Source organism: Coturnix japonica, chromosome 5 (assembly GCF_054131305.1).
Source record: "Coturnix japonica strain WE chromosome 5, WE-NBRP24, whole genome shotgun sequence".
In the NCBI taxonomy this organism is placed as follows: Eukaryota; Metazoa; Chordata; class Aves; order Galliformes; family Phasianidae; genus Coturnix; species Coturnix japonica.
In genome coordinates this window covers 16,344,493-16,367,167 of record NC_140667.1, presented here as the reverse complement: position 1 = coordinate 16,367,167, position 22,675 = coordinate 16,344,493, and the positions used below count along the sequence as shown (strand labels likewise).

Genomic DNA, 22,675 nt, shown 5'->3' with positions numbered 1-22,675 from the left:
TTCTTCTAATCAAGTACACTCAAATATTTTACTCATCTCACTACTAAGTGTTGTGTTCTCTGGAACATTAACATGCACTTAAACTCCAAGCTTTTTTTTTTTTTTTTTTTTTTTTTTTTTTTCATGCTACCATTTAATTGTGGTTCTCACTAACCTGCATTACTTAAAGAACAAAAAAGGCAAAATTCCTACTTGGTACCAAAAATCTCAGCATGAATAAAGACTGTTTTCCAGTACTAACACAACTGCTTTCATAACCTCTCTTTGTTATCACTAGTTATCAACAGCAAAGCTAGTGAGTCTTAAATCTTAAATAATCTGCACATTAATTGAAAGCAGAAGTAGCCAGAGCAAAAATTTCAGGTTGTAATGCAATGGAAAGCACAACAACAACAGCAGAGCAGCAAGGTCCTAGACTGCAGCAAGCAAGGATTTGCTCAAATGCAACAACCACGAGCACAGAAATAAAGGCAAGAAGCTGCTTACCTTCAGAAGGCCTCAGGTACACAGAGATCTCCAACAAGATGCCCTCACCTCCACTGCTAACTTATAGATGAGGTTTGGGAAGGGGTGGATCCTGTCTCCATCCCTTCCAGTCACTCAGGTGTGTTGCATACACATGAGCAAACACAGCTGGGAAGATAAATGGAAGATAAATAAACCATCTGGGTTGGCCCTGCCTTCCCACCAGGTGCTCCATCACTGCTTCAGATTGTGACTCAGCAGTGCAAAAGGTGCAAAAATGTATTTCACATATTTTATTGTTCAGCAAAGGACATTACATATATAAACATGCAATCATTTGATAATTTAGATTGTTAAACACCTGTTTGTATTCACTGTAATGTCATTCATTCTACTGTAATGATACAAGAAGTACATTGTCTGTAGAGGTATGAAAATCAAATGTGTAGCTCATCATTTCTTCTTCAACAGATCTACTACTGAAGTGCAATTATTCTCTTCCACAGCTGCTAAAACAAAGATGATTTTCCTATTGTACATGTAACTAAAGGTAAAAGGAAAAAATTGTGACCTTGGTTGCATTTGCAGGAGCTTAGTGCATTCACTGGGGTTTCCACAGTGCTCCTGGCACTTATTTCTGCTGCACTCCAATGGAAGACTTCAGGGAATCCTCCTTGCTCTCCCTCCCTATTTATTCTGAATTGTGAAACTGGTTGTGTGATAGAAGAAAAAGTAACTACACAGCATATCACTTCTGTTTGTGGCACATGGGCTGCTTGATTTTAGAATGGAGATGCTTCCTTTCATGCTTTAGTGCCATGTACCAGTGTGTAATTGGGTTTCAGTAAACTCCCTGTGAGTTTATAGGCCCTGGTCTTATGCTGCTTAGCAGAAGAAACATCTCAAGCCATCAATCCTAGGGCAACTTCTAAAAAGCATAATGTTATGCTTACAACACACAATGCTTTCTGAAGCTGCTGAACCACAGATCTGAGTCTGAAAGTATGTGAAGCCATACTTACAAATTCAGTTTTTATCTTCCTTTCCAGCATGACACGTAGACCATAAATACTTTCAAAAACTGTTGCTATGTCTTAAAGAAGTAATCCCAGGAAAAACAAGTCAGCCTTAAGAGTGCTCAGGCCATAGTACCCTGCCAGAACTTATCCTGACCAATAGCTTATATACGATGACAAACTAGTACACTTCTATTTTTAATAAAGGGAAAATATACCTCAGGTACATTTGATTAGAGCAGGCATTTTCCAAAACTAATGAAATAGTTTACAAATGTACAGCCTTCATGAAACAGAAGTAGGTTATTGTTCACTCTTCCAAGAAAAAAAAATGTGATGAGTCTTTCCTTTTTCCACCCTTGCCACCAGCTGAAAGCTATACAGCGTATCATTTTTGTACCAAAGATCAGTCTTTAGCAGAGGAATTAATTGCCATCTGACAAAAGGTGGCACAGATAAGGATGATTAATTCAGTTACAAACCTGCACTTATTTCCAAGTGCCAAGATACTTACTGTTGTGAGAACGCAGGTCTGACAGAAAGCAAGCACACAAGAATTCACACTTTGATCTCACAGTTTTCCAGTCAGCTTATAATATCCAGAATTTTATTTTTTCAAAGAAAAGAAACCATCAGATTACTGCCATGTTCATGGCAAACAGTAAGTTACAGACAGCAGAATATAACATTCACATGTTACTGCTTCATGTATAAACCTTTACTTTAAAGCATTGTCTAAGATAACATACATGGTTACCAGATCAAATAGCCCATTATAAACTATGCTGAAAATATTATCTTTATTTACAGGATGCTAATTAAAATGAACTGTAATTGGATATGAGATCTGCAACAACACTTTTCTCTCAGAGCCAGAGCACAGCCCAGCTTTATGCTGGGTTGCCCCTCACATACACAGGGAGAAAGCATTGGCCATGTGAATATCTGGCTCATCTGCTTCTGGAAGAGGCAGAAAGTAGATGCAAACTGTCACTCTGATCAGGCGCCATGTTTTGTTACTACTCTACCCTTTGGACCTTATAACTTCATGCTATTCTTTACACCAGTGAACTCTAAAGTTGGTCTTTCGGCCCTTGGAGTTGTTCTGCCAATATGATGCAGAATTTAGGACTACAAAAACTTAGGCATCCTTTCATCCTGCATGAGCTTCTACACATATGCATTATCATCTTCTTCTAGCACTGCTAATTATCACAACTACAAGAAATTAACAGAAATAATAGAAAATCGGGAGTACATGATGTTATTTTATAGGCATTTCTATAACCAGATAAACTGCACCATAGTGAGTTTACTAAAGTGATCTGCTTTAAGGAAAAACTACTGCCCTGGGTTGTGCAGTAATGCTGCCTTTGGGGACCCAAAAAGTTCTGCTCTGTCTTACAGAGCATGAATTAAATACCAGGACAATCATTCCTTGCAAACCAAGCTTCCAGCATGCACTCAGCAGCAGCTCGCACAGAGCTGTGTCACATAATGCAGTAGCTCTTTAGTTGTTTAATGAGAAATCTCTGCTTCAAAAGAAACAGCTAATCAGATAATCACATTAGACTGTATCCCATAGGCCTCGAGCAGTCAAGCTCCCGGAAACATCATTGAATAAGACAACAGGATTATGTCTTATGACCACACATTGTATTTATCACAAAGCACGGCCGATATTCACACTGTCATTATAAGATTATTACACGGTTACCCGTGTTCTATAAAATAGAGATGTCATGTTGTACAGATTATGAAGTGGTACTGCAATTTTAAATATTTTTAGCATGTTACTTTTATTATTAATCGTTATCTATCACCAAAATGTCAGCACTTCAGTGTAAACATTGCAAAACATACACGTGATTTAACAGATGAAATATTGACAGAATCAAACGCTTTTGATCTGTTATCTATCCACAAGATCTACAAATAAGGCATATGGTCAGCAGAGTAGGAGAAGATAAATTAACAGCCCAAGTGCTTTGTGCTTTGCTTTCCTCCCACACACCTTAACTGTGTCAGTTATTCTGCCGGATTCCTCATAGCAAATCGGGTATCTTCAGAAGGTCACACCTGAGGAAGGCTGTTAGCAGTCTGAAACGTCATTCTTTTAGTTTTGTCACTTTCCTGTGCGCAAAGGAAACAAACAGTGAATAGCTAGAGGGCTTAGTCTTTAAAAAGAATAAATAAATCAAAAGCTTAACAGAGTTTTCTGCTAGGAAGGAAACTGTGTGGCCTGAGAGACTTCACTTGTTCACTCTCACGCTCTTATACACAACTGACACTTTATTCCACCGAGAGGATCCTGACATAAAACTGTAGAACTAATCACAACTCTGTTATAGAAGCTTGACAGTTTTCCCACACAGCACTGTTAAAACTTCCATCAGTAGCTGTAAACAGAATTAGCAGGGTGGCCACTTAGCAACCAAATGCTTTTGTTTTTGCAGTCTTACAGTGTGGCGTCGCCTCTTTTTAGGATGAATGCATTCCTGTTCGTGTGATGACCAGTGAAAATCCTGGGGGGGCATTTTGCTGTTCTGGCTCTCCAACTCTTCACAGTCACTGTCATCTTGGTGCGCTGAAGGGAAGTGCCTATCTGGATAAATCTCTTTCAATTTGCCCTCAAAGAATACATCTAGACATCGTCCAGCCTCAGCAACCTCTGAATCTGGCTGTAAAAGAATAAATAACCATTCAGTCTTACTGCACACAGAAATCATCAAGGATGAAATAAATGCCCACCTTCCCTTAATGTCTCATCTTAGTTCTCTCTGCTTCATCTCCATTAGTCTCCTGCACTCTTTCTACAGGCCATTAGTTCCTCTGCATTTACAATGTAAGTAAAAACCAGATGCTGCTATTAAGGGAGATGATTCTGCACCTCTAAGAAAAGAGATGTGCAGTGGACTAGAAAGAATAGCATTTGCCATCACTTATGAATTTCTACGCACCTGAATTTTCCTAGCTATTCCACTGGATGCACATGGCTTCTCACAGTAAACTCAGCATCACTCTAGAAAGTTGTCAGCTAAAATGCTTTCTTTAATTTTAGACCCATATGCATCTCCAGTTCTCAGATGCACGTTATCTCCATTTGTGTCATCAGTAAAAAAGCTATGTACTTTCCAAAGAGAAAAATTGATTAATCCTCTTGGTTATCACAATCCCATATCCAATGTCAATTGAGCCAGTAGCGTTATGCCACTGTGACAGCTTTAAAGTGCAACCCTCCATGTTATATTCTCTCACCCATGTGTATTAGAAACCTACATAATTGAACTTTGCACAGTTCCAAAACATGAGACGCACGTCAGTCACAAGTTCCTCGGGTGCAGAATAGTGGAACTTATCCTTTTTTTGCAGCTTTTTCCGTATGATTGACAAATCCATTGGCCTTTTGATGATCTGATAATAATGTCGAGCCTACAGTAAGAACAGAATACAGGTTTGTAACCTTTTTAATTAAAACATTTCCTCTCCAGTGACTTCTATCCAAGTTTGGATTGAAGTCACTGCAGAGGACTCCTTGCAGCAAAGAAGAGAGCTCTGGTTTTCTGATACCTACACTTGCACACCCTCTTCTTGTGTGCCTTTAGGTTTGATTAAAATGATGCTTGCTTGCAAGACTGGTCTTTAAAATAACACACTTCTATGACTACTGTGTTATTTGCACTTCCTAATGTTTATCCCCAGATAGAAATGTCATCATCTAGCCATAATCAATAATATATGTAATACTGATAATTGGCTGCCATTTCTCCCAAGCCTTTTATAAAAGTAATGTGCCTAGGTACTGGATGCTGATACTGTGGGAAGCAGTCTGCCAAGAGTAACAAAAAATATGCTACCATGTGCTCTTCTTAAAGGTCAACAGAAGTCTTTTTCAGAGGCACCAACTACCAGGATTTCTCACTCCACAAAGCTTTCTGGATCAAAACCTACCTGTTACATAATATTATGTAATTCCATTAGATCAGTGCAAGCTTTATTAGGTGGAATAGTTTTTATCTTGTTATTTGCACAGTTCCTTTATGTATACCTACTCCTTTTCTCTCATTTTTCTCCTCTAACTTGTTCCACTTTGTGTTCCACTGTCAAAACTGTATGAATCTACATCTTCCTTAAAACAGCCAGTTAACAGTCGAGTACATGGTTAGAACTGTAGTCTCTACATCTTCCTTTGAATACAACCACATTACCACCTTTGTGCAATAGACTGGAAAACACAGAGTCCAGAAGAAGACCTCTAGAAACCATACAACACTTTCCTGTATACTTTTATAATTAGCAGAACACCTCACATAGACTCCCACCAGCATTATAAACTGGCATCCAAACTTGGCCTGAGAACAGTGGCCAGCATTTTCCTGCCTCTGATCTGACACTTTCAAAGCACTTGCAAGTGGGAAACAACTACCCCTATGCAGAAACAACACTGTTCAGAAAAAAAAGGGCTAAATAATATCCTTTGCAATGACAGAGGTGAAAGTCACAACTTGTGCTGGAATATTCTTTGGTGTCCAGTACTTACCAGGGGGCTGACGGGTTCATGGAACGGGAGGCTCATACTACTGCAGAACAGGGAAAGCACCAGCTTTTCACACTTCTGTAGAAGTCAAATTTGAAATAAATTTTAATTCAAAACAAGTGAGTTTCATCCTTGTTCTTAGTTAATCCTACTAACAACAAGGGGAGCTTTTACATAATCTGTACACTTTTGATGCAAAATGGCATGCTTCATTCTAACCTGGGGGACGTTATGCCTTATTGCTTTTTATAGTTTAGAAAATGAGAATGGTAAAAGAAATGGAAAAAAATATAAACTTTATGTAACGTATTTTGTATGCATATTGTCCTTCCTGGAAACTCTTGGGAATTCCTCACTGACACAGTTCCTAACAGTTCCATTTTGTAAAAAGAACTTCACAATTGAACACCCAGACCACGACTATTTCTGGTCAGTTGTACCCACTGTAATGCAAACAGGAATCACATAAACATTCAGAAGTCACATCCAGCTCTTTATGTAGCTCAGGTATGGAAATATCACAGATGAAACTGTGTTGGTGCTGTAGCTCATAGGCCTTGCCAATGGGCTGCAGTGCTCTGAGAATCACTGCTGATGCCCTTAAGTACAGTGCCTGATCCTAGGCTTCATTTGTGCAGTGCCAGCTCAGCAACTGCACTCAGCAGTGTGGACTCAGCATCTCTGTCCAGCTGCCACTAATATACACCTGACATCTGTTTGGAGCTTTGGCTTCCTAGCATCAAACAGACTTTAAGAAATGGTAGTTTTAATAAGGGATTTGGAAGAGACAACTGTAATGAAGATACAGAAGGATAAACTTTCCTCTACACAAGGTTTAGCAGTAACTAGATGTCATCCTAAAGGTAATTAATGTTCAGTATGAAGTCAATAAGTTGATTGTGATTCAGCTGAGAGTCAAAAAGCACCCGCATCAACGTCCTTGCAATTGGCCTAAGCAGATGTCTGAGAGGGTGCCAAGTCTTGAAAGGAAAAGATTTGGTGGCTCAGTGCCAGGCACAGTTGACACAGAAATGTGTGCTCTGCTGCTGAATGTGACTTCCTTTATCATTTCTCTATTGCATCACATTCATTTTGAATGGAACAACAATTTTCTAGAAAGAACAGAACAATATAAGAGAATATTAACAATGCTTCCATCATAATTACTATCCTCAGAAACATTCTAGGAGCAACTAACTCAGAACAGTTGACTTTCCAATGAAAAGACAAAATCTCAAGCTGAGATTATGTCCTTTCCAGTACAGTAACAGGATGTAGTTATTCCCACCTTCTGATCATATTCATCAAGGCCATATTGTGCATTATAACTGTGAGCATAGCGCGCATTTTCACAGTCGTATTCTACCTCTGGTTTCACTGGATTACGGCAGAGTGTACACACCCATTCTCCCCTGCAAGATAAGAAACCAAGAATCTGTGCAACAATTGGTCAGCCACTTTGTCAAACAACAAACCTCAGAAATCACTGCATTTTAAACAACTCTTATTTATAACACACATTACAACTGCAGATAACCTTAAATCTTGAGCCTGTTCTATTAGATGCTCTTCAAGGTATTGGAATACAACTCAAAATGCAGTCATTTCAGATTTTACTTATTGCACTGCTTCTGTTAGAGACTAAAAAAATATAAAAATAGGCATCATTGGAAGCCATGTAGCCAAAATGTGTGTAGCTGCATTCATCAAATTGCTGTTGAAAACAAATAAAATAAACAAAATAATGGCCAGCAATGTGAAAAAACAGCCAATGATAGGACTGTAAGACAAAAGTTGATCCATTAGATAATAAATATCAAGGAAATAATCAAGGAATATCAAGGAAAATAGTGTTATCACAAAAGTTCGCGTGCAGAAGCATGTGAGGTCCCAAAACATGCAGTTACCCTCCTGTTGGGCTAACACATACATCCCTAAAGTTACACTCTACCCCAAGGAAATAACCACAGAGAGAACACATTAGCAAAATGCCACATGTACTCACACTGGAAAGCTGAGAAGGGCTGGAACGTGGCAGGAGAGATGGAAGACCTTGGGGCAGCGATCACAGCACAGCAGTTCTCCTCCATTAAGACACACAGCACAGAAGTCCTCATTCTCAATTGTATTGACTTCCTGAGTAACTGGAGATTTCTTCATGATGGTGGTACCATTGGTAAGCTTCTGATCAACAGATGGAGTGTCTGCAGGAGGAGATTTTGTCTGTCCTGCAGACTGGGTTATGAAAGATTTTCTGTCATCTGAGTTCTCCTCTTTGGATTTCAGTCCTTCGGGTGAACCACCTTTATTTATCTTGAAGAAAGAAAAGTCTGATATAACACAATCATCGTAAGCATAGAACAGCAGCAGTTAGCTGCAGGAAGAAAAGACTGGTTTCTCTACAGCAAACTCTTCTGCAGAGGGTACTGGGGCTTGGCAGGCCTATGCTCAGCTCAGTACCAGCCAGTGGTCACCCAGGTCAAGTCATTTCCTCCACACACCACTGTGTTACAGCACAGACAGAGATGTACAGATCTCATATCACAGATACCAGATAAAAGATCTTTGATGAACTTATTCGCACTTCATGGAAACTGTATGATATGTGGGTGCAGGTGTATTTTTTACAGGAAGCAACAGAAAAAAAACCTAAGAAAATAGTTTTTTCTTCCCAAACAAATTCCAGTTTCCTTCTGGGGAAAGAAGTTCACCAAGACTTTGGGGAAGTGATAGAATATTAAGCTTTTAGAAATCGGTAACACTGTTATTTCTGGAATTGGTTCCTATCACTCATGTTGCGATGCCCGAAAAGAATTCAGGTCAGTTTCAAGCTATTTATGCTGTGTTTATAACTTGACAGACAATCTAGGCTGTTAGAACACAAAAATGCAACATCTTAGAGACAGACTTCTCAGAGATGGTAGTAACAGGAAGCTACACAGCAAACCTCTTACTTCAGCCCATCACAGACATATGAAGAATGAAATGAATCAACAAAACTGTGTTAAGTGTATAACAATTTTCAGGAACTATTAATACTACAAGTCAGCAAGACAACAGGCAGAAGACAGATAAAACTTCAAGTAAATCCTACTCACTTTTATTGCCATACTTGATGACTGGGTCCCATGCTCAATTATTAGGAGAAAATTGCCCTCCTGCCCACTCTCCTGTGGCTGGAGCTTAAAAACTGGTAGCTCCCCAAATGCTGATGCACCTATTTTCAGACGTTCCAGTCTCACATAGGGGATCTTCAGTTCTCTAGGGCAAGCACTACCATTAAAATAACATAAGGTTAAATTGAATTGTTTCACAAAATTCTCCTCCTTACTCATTTTCAACGTTTTTATTGTACTATTCTTCTCATTTTTTCCTTCATTAACTGTGGCTCTGGTGGCTAAAAGTTGACTAAAGTGTTAACTGGCTAATAGGTTTCTTAAATGCCAGTTCTTTATGAAATCAGAGTGTAAACACTTTCATTTAATCATGTGTGCAAATGCATCAGCACACCTTCTGTCCTGTCCCCATATACACTGGTATACAACCCAAGTCACGCTTGATGCTTTTCAAATAAGAACACAGCATAACATTCAACCTTAAAATATTAGCACTGAAATAGACAAAAGCAAAACTTAATAAAATTCTCACAATAATGTTAACCCTGTTCCCATTATACTTTTTTGTTTGTTTGTTTTAAATGAGGCTAAAAAATTTATAGTTATTCAAATGAGATACATTTTCAAGTATTTCTGTGATCTAAAAATCACAGGACAATAACAGACGTACATGAGCTCATCACTTCTTTTTAGCTGTTGTTTTCAAGCTTAAGAGAATACTTCATAACTTTCAGAATTATAGTCTATAAGGAGCCTTTCATTCTTCTTATAACAACTTTTCCTTCAGCATTAAGTAAGAGAAATTTTCTAAATATATGAATAAAATTCCATGGCCAGTGCTGTTGTATAAAAAAAAAAAGGCTGTTACCTGACATTCTGATTGCCTTTCATAACCATTTCATAATGTTCCTTTTCACAGTTATTGGAATCTGGAACAGAAAAGAAGAAAAAATAAAATATTTATAATATCAGATTCAGATTTGGGTAGAACATACTTTAATATTCATGTACTTCTGACTGGTGTTTAATGATAACATAAGAGAATTATGTGACCATTTCATCTGTATGTATATGTGCTATTTTCTATTCTGGGGCACATTCTTTGTCTTTGCCTTAACTACAACTTCTGTACTGTATATGAGGAGCCGTTCCAAGATATTTTGCTGAACTGGTTACATTCCCTTGGAATTGTAGACATATACAGACACGCTGCATACATCTATACAGAGTGAACACCATAAGTAATCCTCTTTGCTTATACAGCCTTCACTTAACAAAAGCAGACCCACAGTCTGAGGCTCAGGAAGTCTTTGTAGTCTCCTGTTCCATGCTTAGAAGTTTCTGGATAATTCCAGTTACTCAAAAACAGGAATTACTGAAATGTGACTGCATACTGATCTGAAGCTCTTGTTGCCCTTTGTCATAACAGAGGATGTTCCAGTGGTGCTGGAGTCCCAATATTAATCAACTTTTCCATCAGTTACTTGGTTTACAAGGAAGTGTACTTATAAAAAACTGTGTATAAACCCAGGGGAGTTGCAAGCACTTTGGAGAATGTTGAAAATTCAGAAATTACCTTAATACATCAAGGAAAAGCCTCCTAACTCAGCAAGAATGAACTAAGACAACTCCAATGACCATGATTATAAAGGAAGGTGAAGGAATTAACATTGCAAAATAACTGACTGAGTTATTTTGTAGAAATAACTAAGGGTTAATATCATACTATTCACTACATGCAAGTCAATCACGTAATGATCCAGAAGAATGGCAAACGCTGCCCACTACCTGTAGTGGGGAATGTAAAATACAGAAGTTGCTCTGCTCAGCACCCCAGAGGCTTCAGCTGTAACACTGCGTTCAGCTGAGGGCAGCACAGTAACTGCAGAACCCAGACATTGCACAACTGCTCATCTCCAAAAGACTTAAGCCCGATTGAAGCACAGCTTTTTATGGGCACAGCCGATCCTTGCTACTCACACAACTGATTGTGGCATAATTGTCACAGTTTGGCATAGTACATATAAGAGAAGACAAATTCATCTCCTTGGCTCACTGAACTAGGTCTTTTTTGTACTAATTAGAATTCTCTGAATAAAAATACAGCATGGAGATAGAAATACTAATTCATCCTTTATGGGGAAATGCAGCCAAATACTGGCATAAGTCACAGAATAACAGCTTGATCCCAAAATCCCTTGCTTGCATGAATAGTTCCATTGACTTCTAGAGTTTGTAGGAATGAGGCTGTACAGTGCAGCACAAGGATGCTGGCAATTTGCCCACGGAAAGAGTTAAATAAGGTCTAATTCCCCATTAAGGCTAAAGAAATAGGCCTTGGCTGAAGGGAATGTTCCACAGTAGACGGAGCCAAGCGAAAGCACATACTGTGCAATATATTAACCTCACAAAAATTTGCTCTGCTACTGACATGAAGGACTTAGCAGAAGGCACATCACATTTCGGAAGTAATTTTTTTTCCTTAATTGAATTTGGACTCTCCAAACCAGCTCTTCAATAGTCATAACTGCAGGTCTCATTAATGGGAGTGCTTCTCAGAGAACTAATACTCCAGGTACTTCACACAGATGCACGTTTCTGGCTCAGAGCTGAAGGATGATACACATTCAAGGCATATCATTTTAAAGGTTTTCTTCACAAATGAGATCAAATACTTTTCCATTGGATTAAGTACTTGATAATTGAAGCTTGCTGGGGAAGCACATACATGAAAGTATACTAATATGCAAACTGCTTTGCAAAATGCTTGTAATGCACAGCAGTAAGAAAGAAAAACCCCCAAACCAAAATGAAACAATGAAAAGCCTGGTACCTTCTTCATTTCTAAGTGGTCTCATCCCGGCATTCACAGGAAGAAGAGGATTGTTGCTGAGCAGTTCAGAAGGAGAAGTACAACGCTGAGATTTTTTGACTGAAAGATTAATAGGTTCTTCCAGAATGTTTTGCATAGAAAGACTTAATTCATTCACTACATCTTGCCCAGCTGTAGCTGAACTGTTTTCTGGATGATGATCCACAGTATTGTAGTCTTCATTTTCCAGCTTCAGAGGAAAAAAATAGCAAATCTTATTATTAATTTTCTTAATAAAAATAATGTGCAATCAGTCCTTAAGTACCAGAAGAAAACTGTACTTACTGAAACAGCTGTTTTTACATTACTAACTACAACATGTGCTATCAAGTAGAGGAGTTTGAGTGACTCCTACCTTGCATGTCGCACTGCCCTGATGTTCATCACCTGGTGGGAGGGTAGTAGAAACCCCAGGGCTCAGCTCAGCTGGAGCTCTTCCCAACGCTGAGCTGTAGCTGGGCGCTGGCTCTGGTGGAGTATCACAGTCACAGTGGGTGATCGGGGATGGGCCAAGTGCCACAGTGGCTATGCCTTGCACCTGTGGGTCAGCAGACCTAGATAATCTTGAAGGCAGATCCATTTCTAAATCGTTTGAAAAGCCCACAATGGCTAATGATGCTGAACGCTGGGAAAGGAAATAAAAGCAGTTTGTTAACCAGGTATTAGAAGCAAAAAACTGCTGTTTCTGTAATGGTTTAGACACTCTGCTAATGGTAATGAAGCAGATGAGTCACAAGGCCATGAGAGTATCTACTGTAATCCAATACCATTTCCAGAAAGTTCATAGTCCCCCTATAGAAACTGAAACTAGAAAAGGAGATGACTAGATTATTCTTCTGTGATTCACAAAAATTGTCATCCTTTGATCACTCCAAGGGATCCAGATTTTTAACTCCCTACAATGAAGGGGAAATCTAAGCATGGAGAATATTGTACTTATGTCTATCTTTGATGTCAACCCTACTGATTTCCATTAAGTCACACCTGTAGAAATACAATTCTGACCAGAAATTTCATCATTTTATTCAGAAACTGTTAGATCATTTTACTTAGAATGAAGATTTAGAAGAAATAAGATTTTGATCTGACCTTAAGTGGATGAAACTTGTTACTTTAGAATGCTAAATACTTCATGGTAGTAAATCTGTCCCATTTAAACTTAAGACACTTGCCCTTTAAATATCGTAATGTAAAGTCATCTTGCACATATTAAGGAAGAAAGGATCTACAAGTCTAGCTGCAAAAGAAACGAAGCCTCAACAGTGACAGTTTTAGCAAGATGCACATGCTAGTGGCTCGTGATTTGTCACTGTCATAAATACTGCTATGCAAAACAAAGCAAATCCACTCATCTGAGTGACTTTCCTAAGCTGACTTTCATCCAGGAATGCGTGTCTGAACTGAAATCGGGTCTCTGCTAGCATCCATACGAAGCAAATACAAGCAGCCCTAAGAATTAAGCAGATCTATGTCATTTCAGTATGCAGTTTTTCATAGTTCATTGGTGTTTCATTACCCTTGATAATTGACTGAATAAATCCCTTTTTGACTACAATACAGTAAGTAGTACTCAAATTTTCTGATAGCATTTGAATTAGAGTTTAACATCATTGCTGTACTGATTTTTCTGCTAGGGGCCTATGACTTAGAATTTTTACCATTTTTTCTCAACTGTGACTCAACTATGACTTAATGGTCCCACATAAAGACCACCACAAATACCATTATTTGTTTGACAGAATCCAGCGCATGGAGCAGCAAATATGGTACCAGGAATGCCCCAGAGAACACATTTTCCTTTTCATTCCATCACTCTTTATCATGTGCCTTTTTCAGATGGTAAAATAAATACGTGAATTGTGCTTAAATCACATACAGAAATAAACAATAAACAGAATTCCTTCTTGAACTGAAGAGAGGGACTGTAATCAGCCTTGTATTTTCCCCTTTATTTTGAAGTCCATTGTGGGTACTACTTAAGTCCCTGAGAGGCAGTTAAATACTTATTTAGCTAGATTCTCCAAAGTATTGGGCATCTGTAGGAAGTACCTAATGATGTGCTCCATTAGGAATGGGCATGCTGGGTATACATGTGGTAAGAACATCACCCAAAGCTGTACAGAGCATTCACTGGAGACCTTGTTCACTTCTAATCATTACACACATTGTTCCTTAATTGTATTACAAAATTGTGCCATCAGACATTATATAGTGAGGCCTCAACCTGGGATGATCCACCTATGTGCAACCGTATAAGCTGTAGATAAAGTGTTAGCTCTATTACATAAGTAGGATCATTTCTGGCCTCTGAGAGCCAAGTTTACTTACTGGGAGCAATCATTGGGTCTACTCCTACTGAAGGAAAAAAGAAATTGATATACACCTAAAATTTTGTTACAACAAATATTGTTAGAAAGTTGAAAATTAATGGTATTGCATGGCTACATGTTTTTTACTCTTCTAGCTAGCATCAGTTTCTTAAGAGATCTCTTTAGATTATATAAGCTAATATAAAACCTTACTCTTGTTAGAAAGGGAAAAAAAAAAGAATAATGAGGCCATCAAACTGCCATCTGTCTTTCCCTTGGGGCAAAAGTTAATTTTGTAGTTTTCTTAATGATGAAGCAACATTATGATCTTCCAGTGCAAAATATTAAAACTCGCAGTTAAGAACAGACACATCCCATCCTGATCCATGGAGCTGCTGTCAAGTGTGAAGTGAACAATGCACTGGGAACAAGGCTCATTAATAACCTATTAATTCACTCCCTAAAATAATCATTTCTTTTGCCATTAGCAAAAATTTCTCTTTTCCCTTGACAGTTCAGCTAGTTTTTGCAGATGGGATGCCTTTAAAGAAAGAACTGATCTCTGTTTTATAAAAGCTCTATTGCTTTTACATAGCACCCTTTGAACAACAACAAGCATTAATTATGCTCTTGGGTAGATGGTGGCTTCAACTGTATGTTAATTTTGAAACTTCTGACATTTCAATGTACAGCCTGGCACATCCAACTATATCTGTGACATTATAAATGAAATTCTCATTGTCTCATAATTAATTTTGGTCTGATGATCCTTATAATATAATGGCAGCTGCAATACCACCCCCAAAATGCCTCCTATCACAAATTCCATAGCTATGGTAGTGAAAGGCAAGAATAAAGAACATGCAAAGTGCCTTCAGAGAATAAAAAATAAACACATTGTTCAGTTGAAATATTTCTTTGATCACTCTTGCATTTAAAAAGGTCCAGTGTAAACATGCAGCACTAATACAGAAGAATTCTGAGAAGCAAATACTTACCTTGAAACACTGGGATTAGGATTTGTTAGGATTGTTTTGGCAAAGTCTCAGGGCTGTTGACATTAAGTGTCACAGATAAAGACAGCTAAAAGTAGGAACCGCCAATTCTCTTTGCTATAAGAGAAATAACACGCTGCAAATGCTTGCAGAGTAATGAACGGCTGCTATTAAGTGGAGCAATCCCCCTGGCAGCTCGTTATGCTAGGAGGTTAAACAAATGTACTACTCCAATCCAGTTGTTTAACTCACCAAATACAGCAGCACTGATAACACAGTGTACACATGCTTACTATTCATATTTCCCCACTTCAGAATAGAATCTAAAGGATTTCCTTTCTGTTTTTATGAGAAAAAGAATCCAAAGCTTCCTTAACATTTTGTCTGAATAAACTGGAGCTGGCTTAAAGTGGAAGGAGGAAGAGACTGTATGGAGCAAGAAGCATCATGTTTTATTTATCCTTTTTTTTCCAGGTCAAAGCAAAAGGTTTTGTTAAATCAACATTCTGAGAAATGTACCTAATTGTATTAAGCATGAACACATCTGTGCTGTAAGCAGCTGAATTCTTTAAAGTAAAAAAATACATTGATATCTTAGAAATTTGCAGGACCACACATTCCAGGCTGCTCTAATCATTTATTTCACATCTAATCACCTTAAAATTACCAATAATTGGGGAAAAAACAGCAAAAAACTCACTGATAAGCTCAGATAAAAAGTCCTAGGGTCAGGTATTAAGTTATTACTTTTAATCAGTAAGTAATGACAGCATGTTCAGTGCAATAGCAGGGACAATAAAAACTGTCTGCTTGCTCCCGAAGCCTTCCCTTCCCACACATTTTACATTGCTTTTGAAGGGAAAAAATAAAAAATAAAAAAAAAATAAAGCACAAAAATAAAATACCATTAGTTAAGCCCTTCCACTAAGATGGAAGAGTTGTCCTTATAAAAGAAATTTAGGACAAAGGCACTGGAGGCAAAATACCCAGTAATGCTACCTACAAGAGACTAAGAGCAACCACTCTTTCAGATAAACCTGCAGCAAAAGTGATGTTGGCATGGGAATGCCCAAGAAGTTCTCACACACTGAGTGCCAGAAGGAGGGCCCACAACACACCACTATGCCACACCACCCATCACGTGCCGCTGTTGCATGTAGTTGGACCAAAACAGAATTATCCTTCAGAATGCTCTTAGGAGTGCTCCTTGGATGGTATGGAATTTTCTTTTTATTATTTCCCCATTCCATGTCACAGAATGCTGAGACCAACAGTACAAAGTGAGCTCAAAAATTATTAGACAAATTCATAGAGGAAAGGTCTGTGAACAGCTGCAAAACAATCGTCTGGGTACAATCTGTAGCTCAGAAAGTCTCTAAAGAGCTGGTTTTCAGAAGCACATGTGATGTATCAACGAACAATCAACTTAAACTTGCCTGATTCATATGCCCTTTCTGATGTATTTGCTATTGGGTATGGTAATTTGTATTACCAACTGAGCAGATAACCCTATTCAGTAATAATTTACAACTACTGTGTCTGACGTATTCAGAAATTTATTTTAAGCAAATGGAAAAACAACAGCACAAGGGAAGTAATTCTCAAAGCAGCTGAGATGCACGATCAAGCCTTATCTTTACACACGTTGTCCTGATCCCAGTGTTCCAACGAGCATAACCATGAGTGTGAAAGCCTGTTATGTTTTTAGAGTGAGCAGGGACAGGACAGAATGTACCACAGCCCAGGACCTAATCCAAGAGCTGGACAAGGTGAGGGCTCCCCCTCTCCCAGAAGTAATGTCTCTACTCTTAAGTAAAGGAAGGGATGCACTTACAAAGTCTAAGCATGCCCCTTATTACCCCTGCAAACACAATTAGGCCTAAAATATCTTATTATCCTTGCCTTTGCCTCTGAACAGAGCTCTCTCCAGGTCTGCGTGCAAACACTGAGATAGCAGTAGCTTTGGTATCAATGTTTCCAGTTGACACCAACTAGAAATTCCTGCTTTGTGCTTCTGGAAAGCCAAAATTCTGTCCTCTCAATAGTGCAATTTCATCACTGCTTTTCTAGTTTGGTTTATCAATAATCAGCTTTAGATACAAGGGGCAGAAAACAGTATTCATCAGGACAACTCAAATAAGCGTCTTTGAAATCAAAGGTGCTCAGGGCACACATGAATATAATCCCATATACAGACAATTCAACTTGTTATCAGTCCATAATTACAAATGCACACGGTAAGCATGTTTCACAGTTAAAACACAAGTGATTAATTACAAGAGCAATCAAGCCTTGTGCCTATCCAACATAAAGAAAATCACTGGACTACTGGAAGCCTTTTTTTTCCTTTTTTGTCAAATCTGAACAAATACATCACCAAACAGCTAACTCTGAGTTTTGCTACATCCTGGTTCATGCAGTTTTGCCTTTACAGAAAGAAGCTCAGCAGCCAAGGTCGGTTAGCAATGCTTCACACAGCAAAAGATGTCAGAGTTCAGCAGAATCACAAAATGAGGCCAAGATGTCCAACACCAAGTACTCCCCAGAAAGCAAAATACAGTTCTCCTGCTAGTAGTAAAATGTTCCCCTTGATGTTTTCTCTACCATATTTTCCAAATGCCATATTTTAGACTTTTCAACATTCACATCTTTCTGTGCCCTCCATAAAGATTAAACGTTCTGAACACAGGCTGTATAAAAAGTGGACAGACACCTATACATAAATTTTTGTCAGAGGGCAAGGGTGTAAACAAATAATCAGATGAAACAGAGATGATAATGAATATACAGATCCTCCAGTTCATAAATAAGAACCAGTCTCCCATTTAAACTTAGCTTTCTTTTAGTTCCCATCAAAAGCAGTCAGTTGCCTTTAAGCAGCATTCATGACAAATATATTTCAAGAGTTTCCTTACTGTGCTGCTACCCTTCATCATTTCTAACCAACCATTGCCAGAGCTGCCAGGATATTATGACTTCACCCCAAACAGCTCATTAGAAAATATAAACACAAGCCATGATGGGGATACTGAAGCTCTTAAGCATCCCCACTTCTTGCAGATACACCAGAAAACCAGTAAAAACTTTAGAGATCTGTGTTGTCTACAAAAGAATATGCACATTCCAGAACCAGTAGAAAAATTCACTTTCTTTTTTTTCTAGGTATACCCTCTTCTTGCTACCTTCTCAACCTGTTTGCCTTTCTTTCTTCTTTTCTCCTTCATTTTCCCATCAGACTACATTAGCGTCTTGCACTTGTACTTCAATTTTCTTCCCAATTTCTGACTTCTCATTTCAGCTGTTAGAAGAAATCTTCCATTGTAGGTCCAGAAGAAAAGGATGGCTTCTTCATGGTGCGTGTATATAAGGAGCCTCTGAAAGCTAACCCATTAACATTTATTTTCACAAACAACTTTGAGGGTGTGTCTGCATTACAAGAGAAGAATGTGTTCATGTTCTTATTTACACTTTCAGCATGTCCTTTTTTCGTCATTTCCTAAGGCAAAAGTAGCCCATTTGCAGACAAGGTACATCACTTTCCTCAGTCCTGTGCTCTGTCATCAGAGGCTGAGATCTGCTTCCATGTGTGAAAGTTCAGAGACAAAAGGAGTCATCATCTCAGAATGTTGTGATGCCAATAGCCCAATCCAGAAGTGCATTCACATGTACAAGATTAAGACAGCAGTTGCAGATTTCACTGTGACTTCCAAATTTGATTTCTATGCTGCTCCCATTCCCTTGATAATCATTACCTTTCTGTCTCTGTATGATTCCCAAAAGGGTCATAAATATGCTGGGTCAATAAAGCAAGATAAACTAACTTCTTTTCTTAGACTAGCATGGAAAGACAAGTTCTTCCACAACATTACATGCACAAATTCCAAGAAAATACATCCATGAAACACTTCTATGTGGCACAGAACATGAGCCATGCACAGAAATACCAAACAGATTTGAACAACCAGGATATGAAGTGCCATTTGGAGTACTCTAAACAAACTATGGAGACGCAAAAAGGAATTCACCCACCTCAAATGCCCTGGTGGTATTCAAAGCCAAAAAGGTCTACTGAGAAAGATGAATTCTCCTGTTTCTGTTTTTGCTTTTGACTCTTGTTCAATAGTTAGGGAAGCACAGCAGTGGGTGTAGGGATTAAAGAATGGCAATGTCATATGCTAAAATATTCTACAGATACAGAAATTTCTGGGTTTTCTGCACAGAGGGTATAACAGAGTTGATATAACTCTATCAGACACTACATCTTCACTAATAATTCTTGCTATTTCCACTATTTTTAAGGACGCCTTTCAGGATTTCATCAGAATCTGTGTATCCTTTTTCAAATTCAATTGCTGCTAATATGGTAGGAGAAAGACCTGACAGTTAAATCACTAAAGATAAGAAGTAGACAGAATTTACTCTGTGAAGAAGCAGATATTCTATTTATTCACCATTTCATGCTGAGCAGTCATGCCAGCTGTATCTAAACAGCACTAGCTTGTTACTATCTGGGTAACAGCACAGTGTATACACATTTCTGGAGGATGGATGTAAGGTTATGCAATGACTATCAAGATTTACAAGTTAACTTGACAACTTTTACTGTATTTTAATTTTTTTCACCTTGATTGTAAATTCCAATGCCATGTTATAGTCAATATCAAATTATGTTTTCCCATTCACATGTTTATTTATGTTCTTTATACCTTTCTCACTGGATGGAAAGTTGATTCTTGTAATGTTGTCTCAGGGGAGTGTCTGCTGACACTGACTTCTTCATCTAATGATTGGGACATGGAAGGTGTATTGTTTCTGTCAAGAGGACCTGCAGGCTTCTGGGCATCAAGTTCAGTTGAATTCTCACAGATCTATAAATCAAGATTAAGAGTTAGTGTTTTCAAAAACTTAGTAAAAAACAGTAGGAAACTCACATCAACACAGCATATATAATACAAAAAAAAAAACCAAAAGCAAACCAAAACTGGAAAGACAACAAGGACATTCAAAATAACTCTAACTGGAGAGATAAATGTACATACTGAGAGATATTTCTCTCATATATGCATAGAAAAAGATCAATAAACCTGCTGAAATGCTAGGTAAGTTACTAAGGTAAATCATTCAAGGTGGGAACTCCACAGAATTTACAGAATGGGAAACCTCAGCCACACTTCCACTGCAATTCTCACTGTTCTGAATGAGTTTCAAAGCTTTCTTATAGAGTCACCTTATCTTCCTTATGCAATTTGAATACCCACCATCAAGCACTGTTCCCTTTTCAAAGGCAGAATCTCTAGGACTGGGATTTGGAAGACAGGCTTTACTCCTTTGCTATAAAAGCAATTTCAGTCATTGAATTGTTCTGTCCTTCATTTACCTACATACAAAGGATGAATGATGATGTTTCTATCCTCCCACCTGATGGTTGCCTTGTAGAGAGACAGATCTTCAGGATCTGGGTTATTTACGCAGCAGTTTACATACAGTTTTAGACATGTCACTGTGAGGCATGAAGCTTCTGCTTATTACTAGCATAGATAATGCAACAGAAAGTTCAACCTACATGAAATCTTCAAGGTGCCCCCATTTCTGAGCTTGCACTGGCCAAAAACAACAGGAAAGAACTTTTAAAACTTACTTGTGCTTCATCTTCAGTTTGCTGCTGAACTGGGGCTGGTTGTCTCACTATGTAATTTATCTGACCCACTATGGTCTGCTGAACATGCTGAGGTGGCTTGGCTTGATTCAGCTGCAAGCTAGACTGTCCTTGGGCTTGGAGAAGAAGCTCCAGATCCTTTTTCATCTCCTCCAGTTCCAACTGGTGGTGCATTATGTCCAGGCTCTGCTGCACGACTTGTTTGTGAGTGTTCTCATATTGACTTGGTGCTGGTGATGCTGGTGACAGCTGCTGCTGCTGTGGTGGCTGCTGCACATGGTTAGACTTTATCTTCTGAAGATGGCCAAGCTGCACTTGCACAGTCGATGTCTGCAAAGCAGTCTGTGAGCGAAATGGCTGTGGATGGCTTGTGTGAACCTGCTGAGCCTCATGTGATACAACAGCATAACCCAGAGGCACAATCTGTTGCAGCTGCTGGGATGGTAAGTGCTTTCCCATCCTCCCAGATGCATTCTCTGACTCGGACCTTGACTGCTGCTCTAGTCCGGACTGTGTTGGCTTCAGAGGTTGGGAAACACCCCTTTGCTCTTTGTCACATTGCTGCATGCTGTACTGCAGGGGAAAGTGCTGATGATGCAGCTCAGGAGGCTGTCGAAAATGTTGATGGGGGCTTATGTTCTGGTGAGAAGGCTGAGCTTTGTTTGGGTGAGGTACACTGAGGCAGTGTGAACAACAGACAGGAACAGGACACTGAGCAGTGTGGGGAAACTGATGTGGCTGGCTAATCACAGGCTCCAGCTGTGACGCTGGGGAACAGTGCCCATGAAACAAGGGTGTCTGTAATCCTTGCACATTTCCATACAGGAGGACATCTGAATGTGAAGTGTGTCCACCTTCCATAGTGAAAGCTCCTGCAAAAATAATTATAATAGTAACAGCAGACTTACTCTCCTAAAATCTTGGCAAATTTACAAAATGAAAACTCTAAATGACAGCCATTCCTTTATCTTCATATATAAATGGGCTCATACTCTACCAAACAGTCCTTCAATATACCTTCAAGATAAATTTTTTCAGGACTTTGCAGTGATTTAAAATCGCACTAACCTCCTAATGATGTCCATGGAACACATGGTTGAAACACCAGCAAATGCTTTGAAAAACTACCCTCAACTCACATTATTTTAACTGATGTATATGGCTTATACTTTCACTCTTCACTAAACCACAAGCACATTTTCCCGTCCATAAGCAAAAGCAGAAATGACTGCTTTCAGGGTTAAAGTGAGAAAAAATAAAATAGATTGATGTTATGTAAGAAAGAATCATAAAAGCTATAAATAAAAATGATCTATGAACTGATCTGTTCCACGCTTTTAGCCAAGAGAAAATTATTCCCTACAATACCTTTGCAACTGTTTTACCTCTTCTAGTTTTAAAAGTCCTAAAATGGGATGAGAACCAACCCTTTATAACATTGATCTGCTCGCCAAACTGAATTTACTGTAAAAACTCATAGCAGCTGAAAAATTTATAGCTGGTGGGAAACAAGCTGAAAGTATGCACATTCATTATAGAAATAATACTGTCAATATTACATAGTCAGTGTCTGAAAGCTATCTTTGTGCCCATTAATTGTAAGCATCTTAAGCACTTTTCAGGTCCCACGGCCACTGAGCGTAAACATAGCTGAGATCAGCTGTCCCCAGATAAGGCAGGGCAAATAGCATCAGTGTCACAGCAAGTAC

The 22,675-nt window shown here is 38.7% G+C and overlaps 1 protein-coding gene across 4 annotated transcripts in view; it reads right to left on the bottom strand.

Annotated features, from left to right (window-relative positions):
* Window positions 1-2,066: 2,066 nt before the first annotated feature.
* TRIM66 (tripartite motif containing 66) overlaps window positions 2,067-22,675 on the bottom strand; it is a 37,354-nt gene continuing 16,745 nt past the window's right edge. For all 4 annotated transcript variants that reach the window (XM_015864101.2, XM_015864102.2, XM_085550137.1 and 1 more), the window contains 12 exons: window positions 20,949-21,838; window positions 20,017-20,178; window positions 12,362-12,631; window positions 11,968-12,196; window positions 10,003-10,063; window positions 9,117-9,291; window positions 8,024-8,331; window positions 7,307-7,430; window positions 6,022-6,096; window positions 4,761-4,913; window positions 3,944-4,162; window positions 2,067-3,614 (listed from right to left, as the gene is read on the bottom strand). In XM_015864101.2, coding sequence (XP_015719587.2) covers window positions 3,555-3,614; window positions 3,944-4,162; window positions 4,761-4,913; window positions 6,022-6,096; window positions 7,307-7,430; window positions 8,024-8,331; window positions 9,117-9,291; window positions 10,003-10,063; window positions 11,968-12,196; window positions 12,362-12,631; window positions 20,017-20,178; window positions 20,949-21,838 — 2,726 coding nt within the window. In that variant the 3' untranslated portion in view covers window positions 2,067-3,554. The remainder of the gene's footprint in view (window positions 3,615-3,943; window positions 4,163-4,760; window positions 4,914-6,021; window positions 6,097-7,306; window positions 7,431-8,023; window positions 8,332-9,116; window positions 9,292-10,002; window positions 10,064-11,967; window positions 12,197-12,361; window positions 12,632-20,016; window positions 20,179-20,948; window positions 21,839-22,675) is intronic.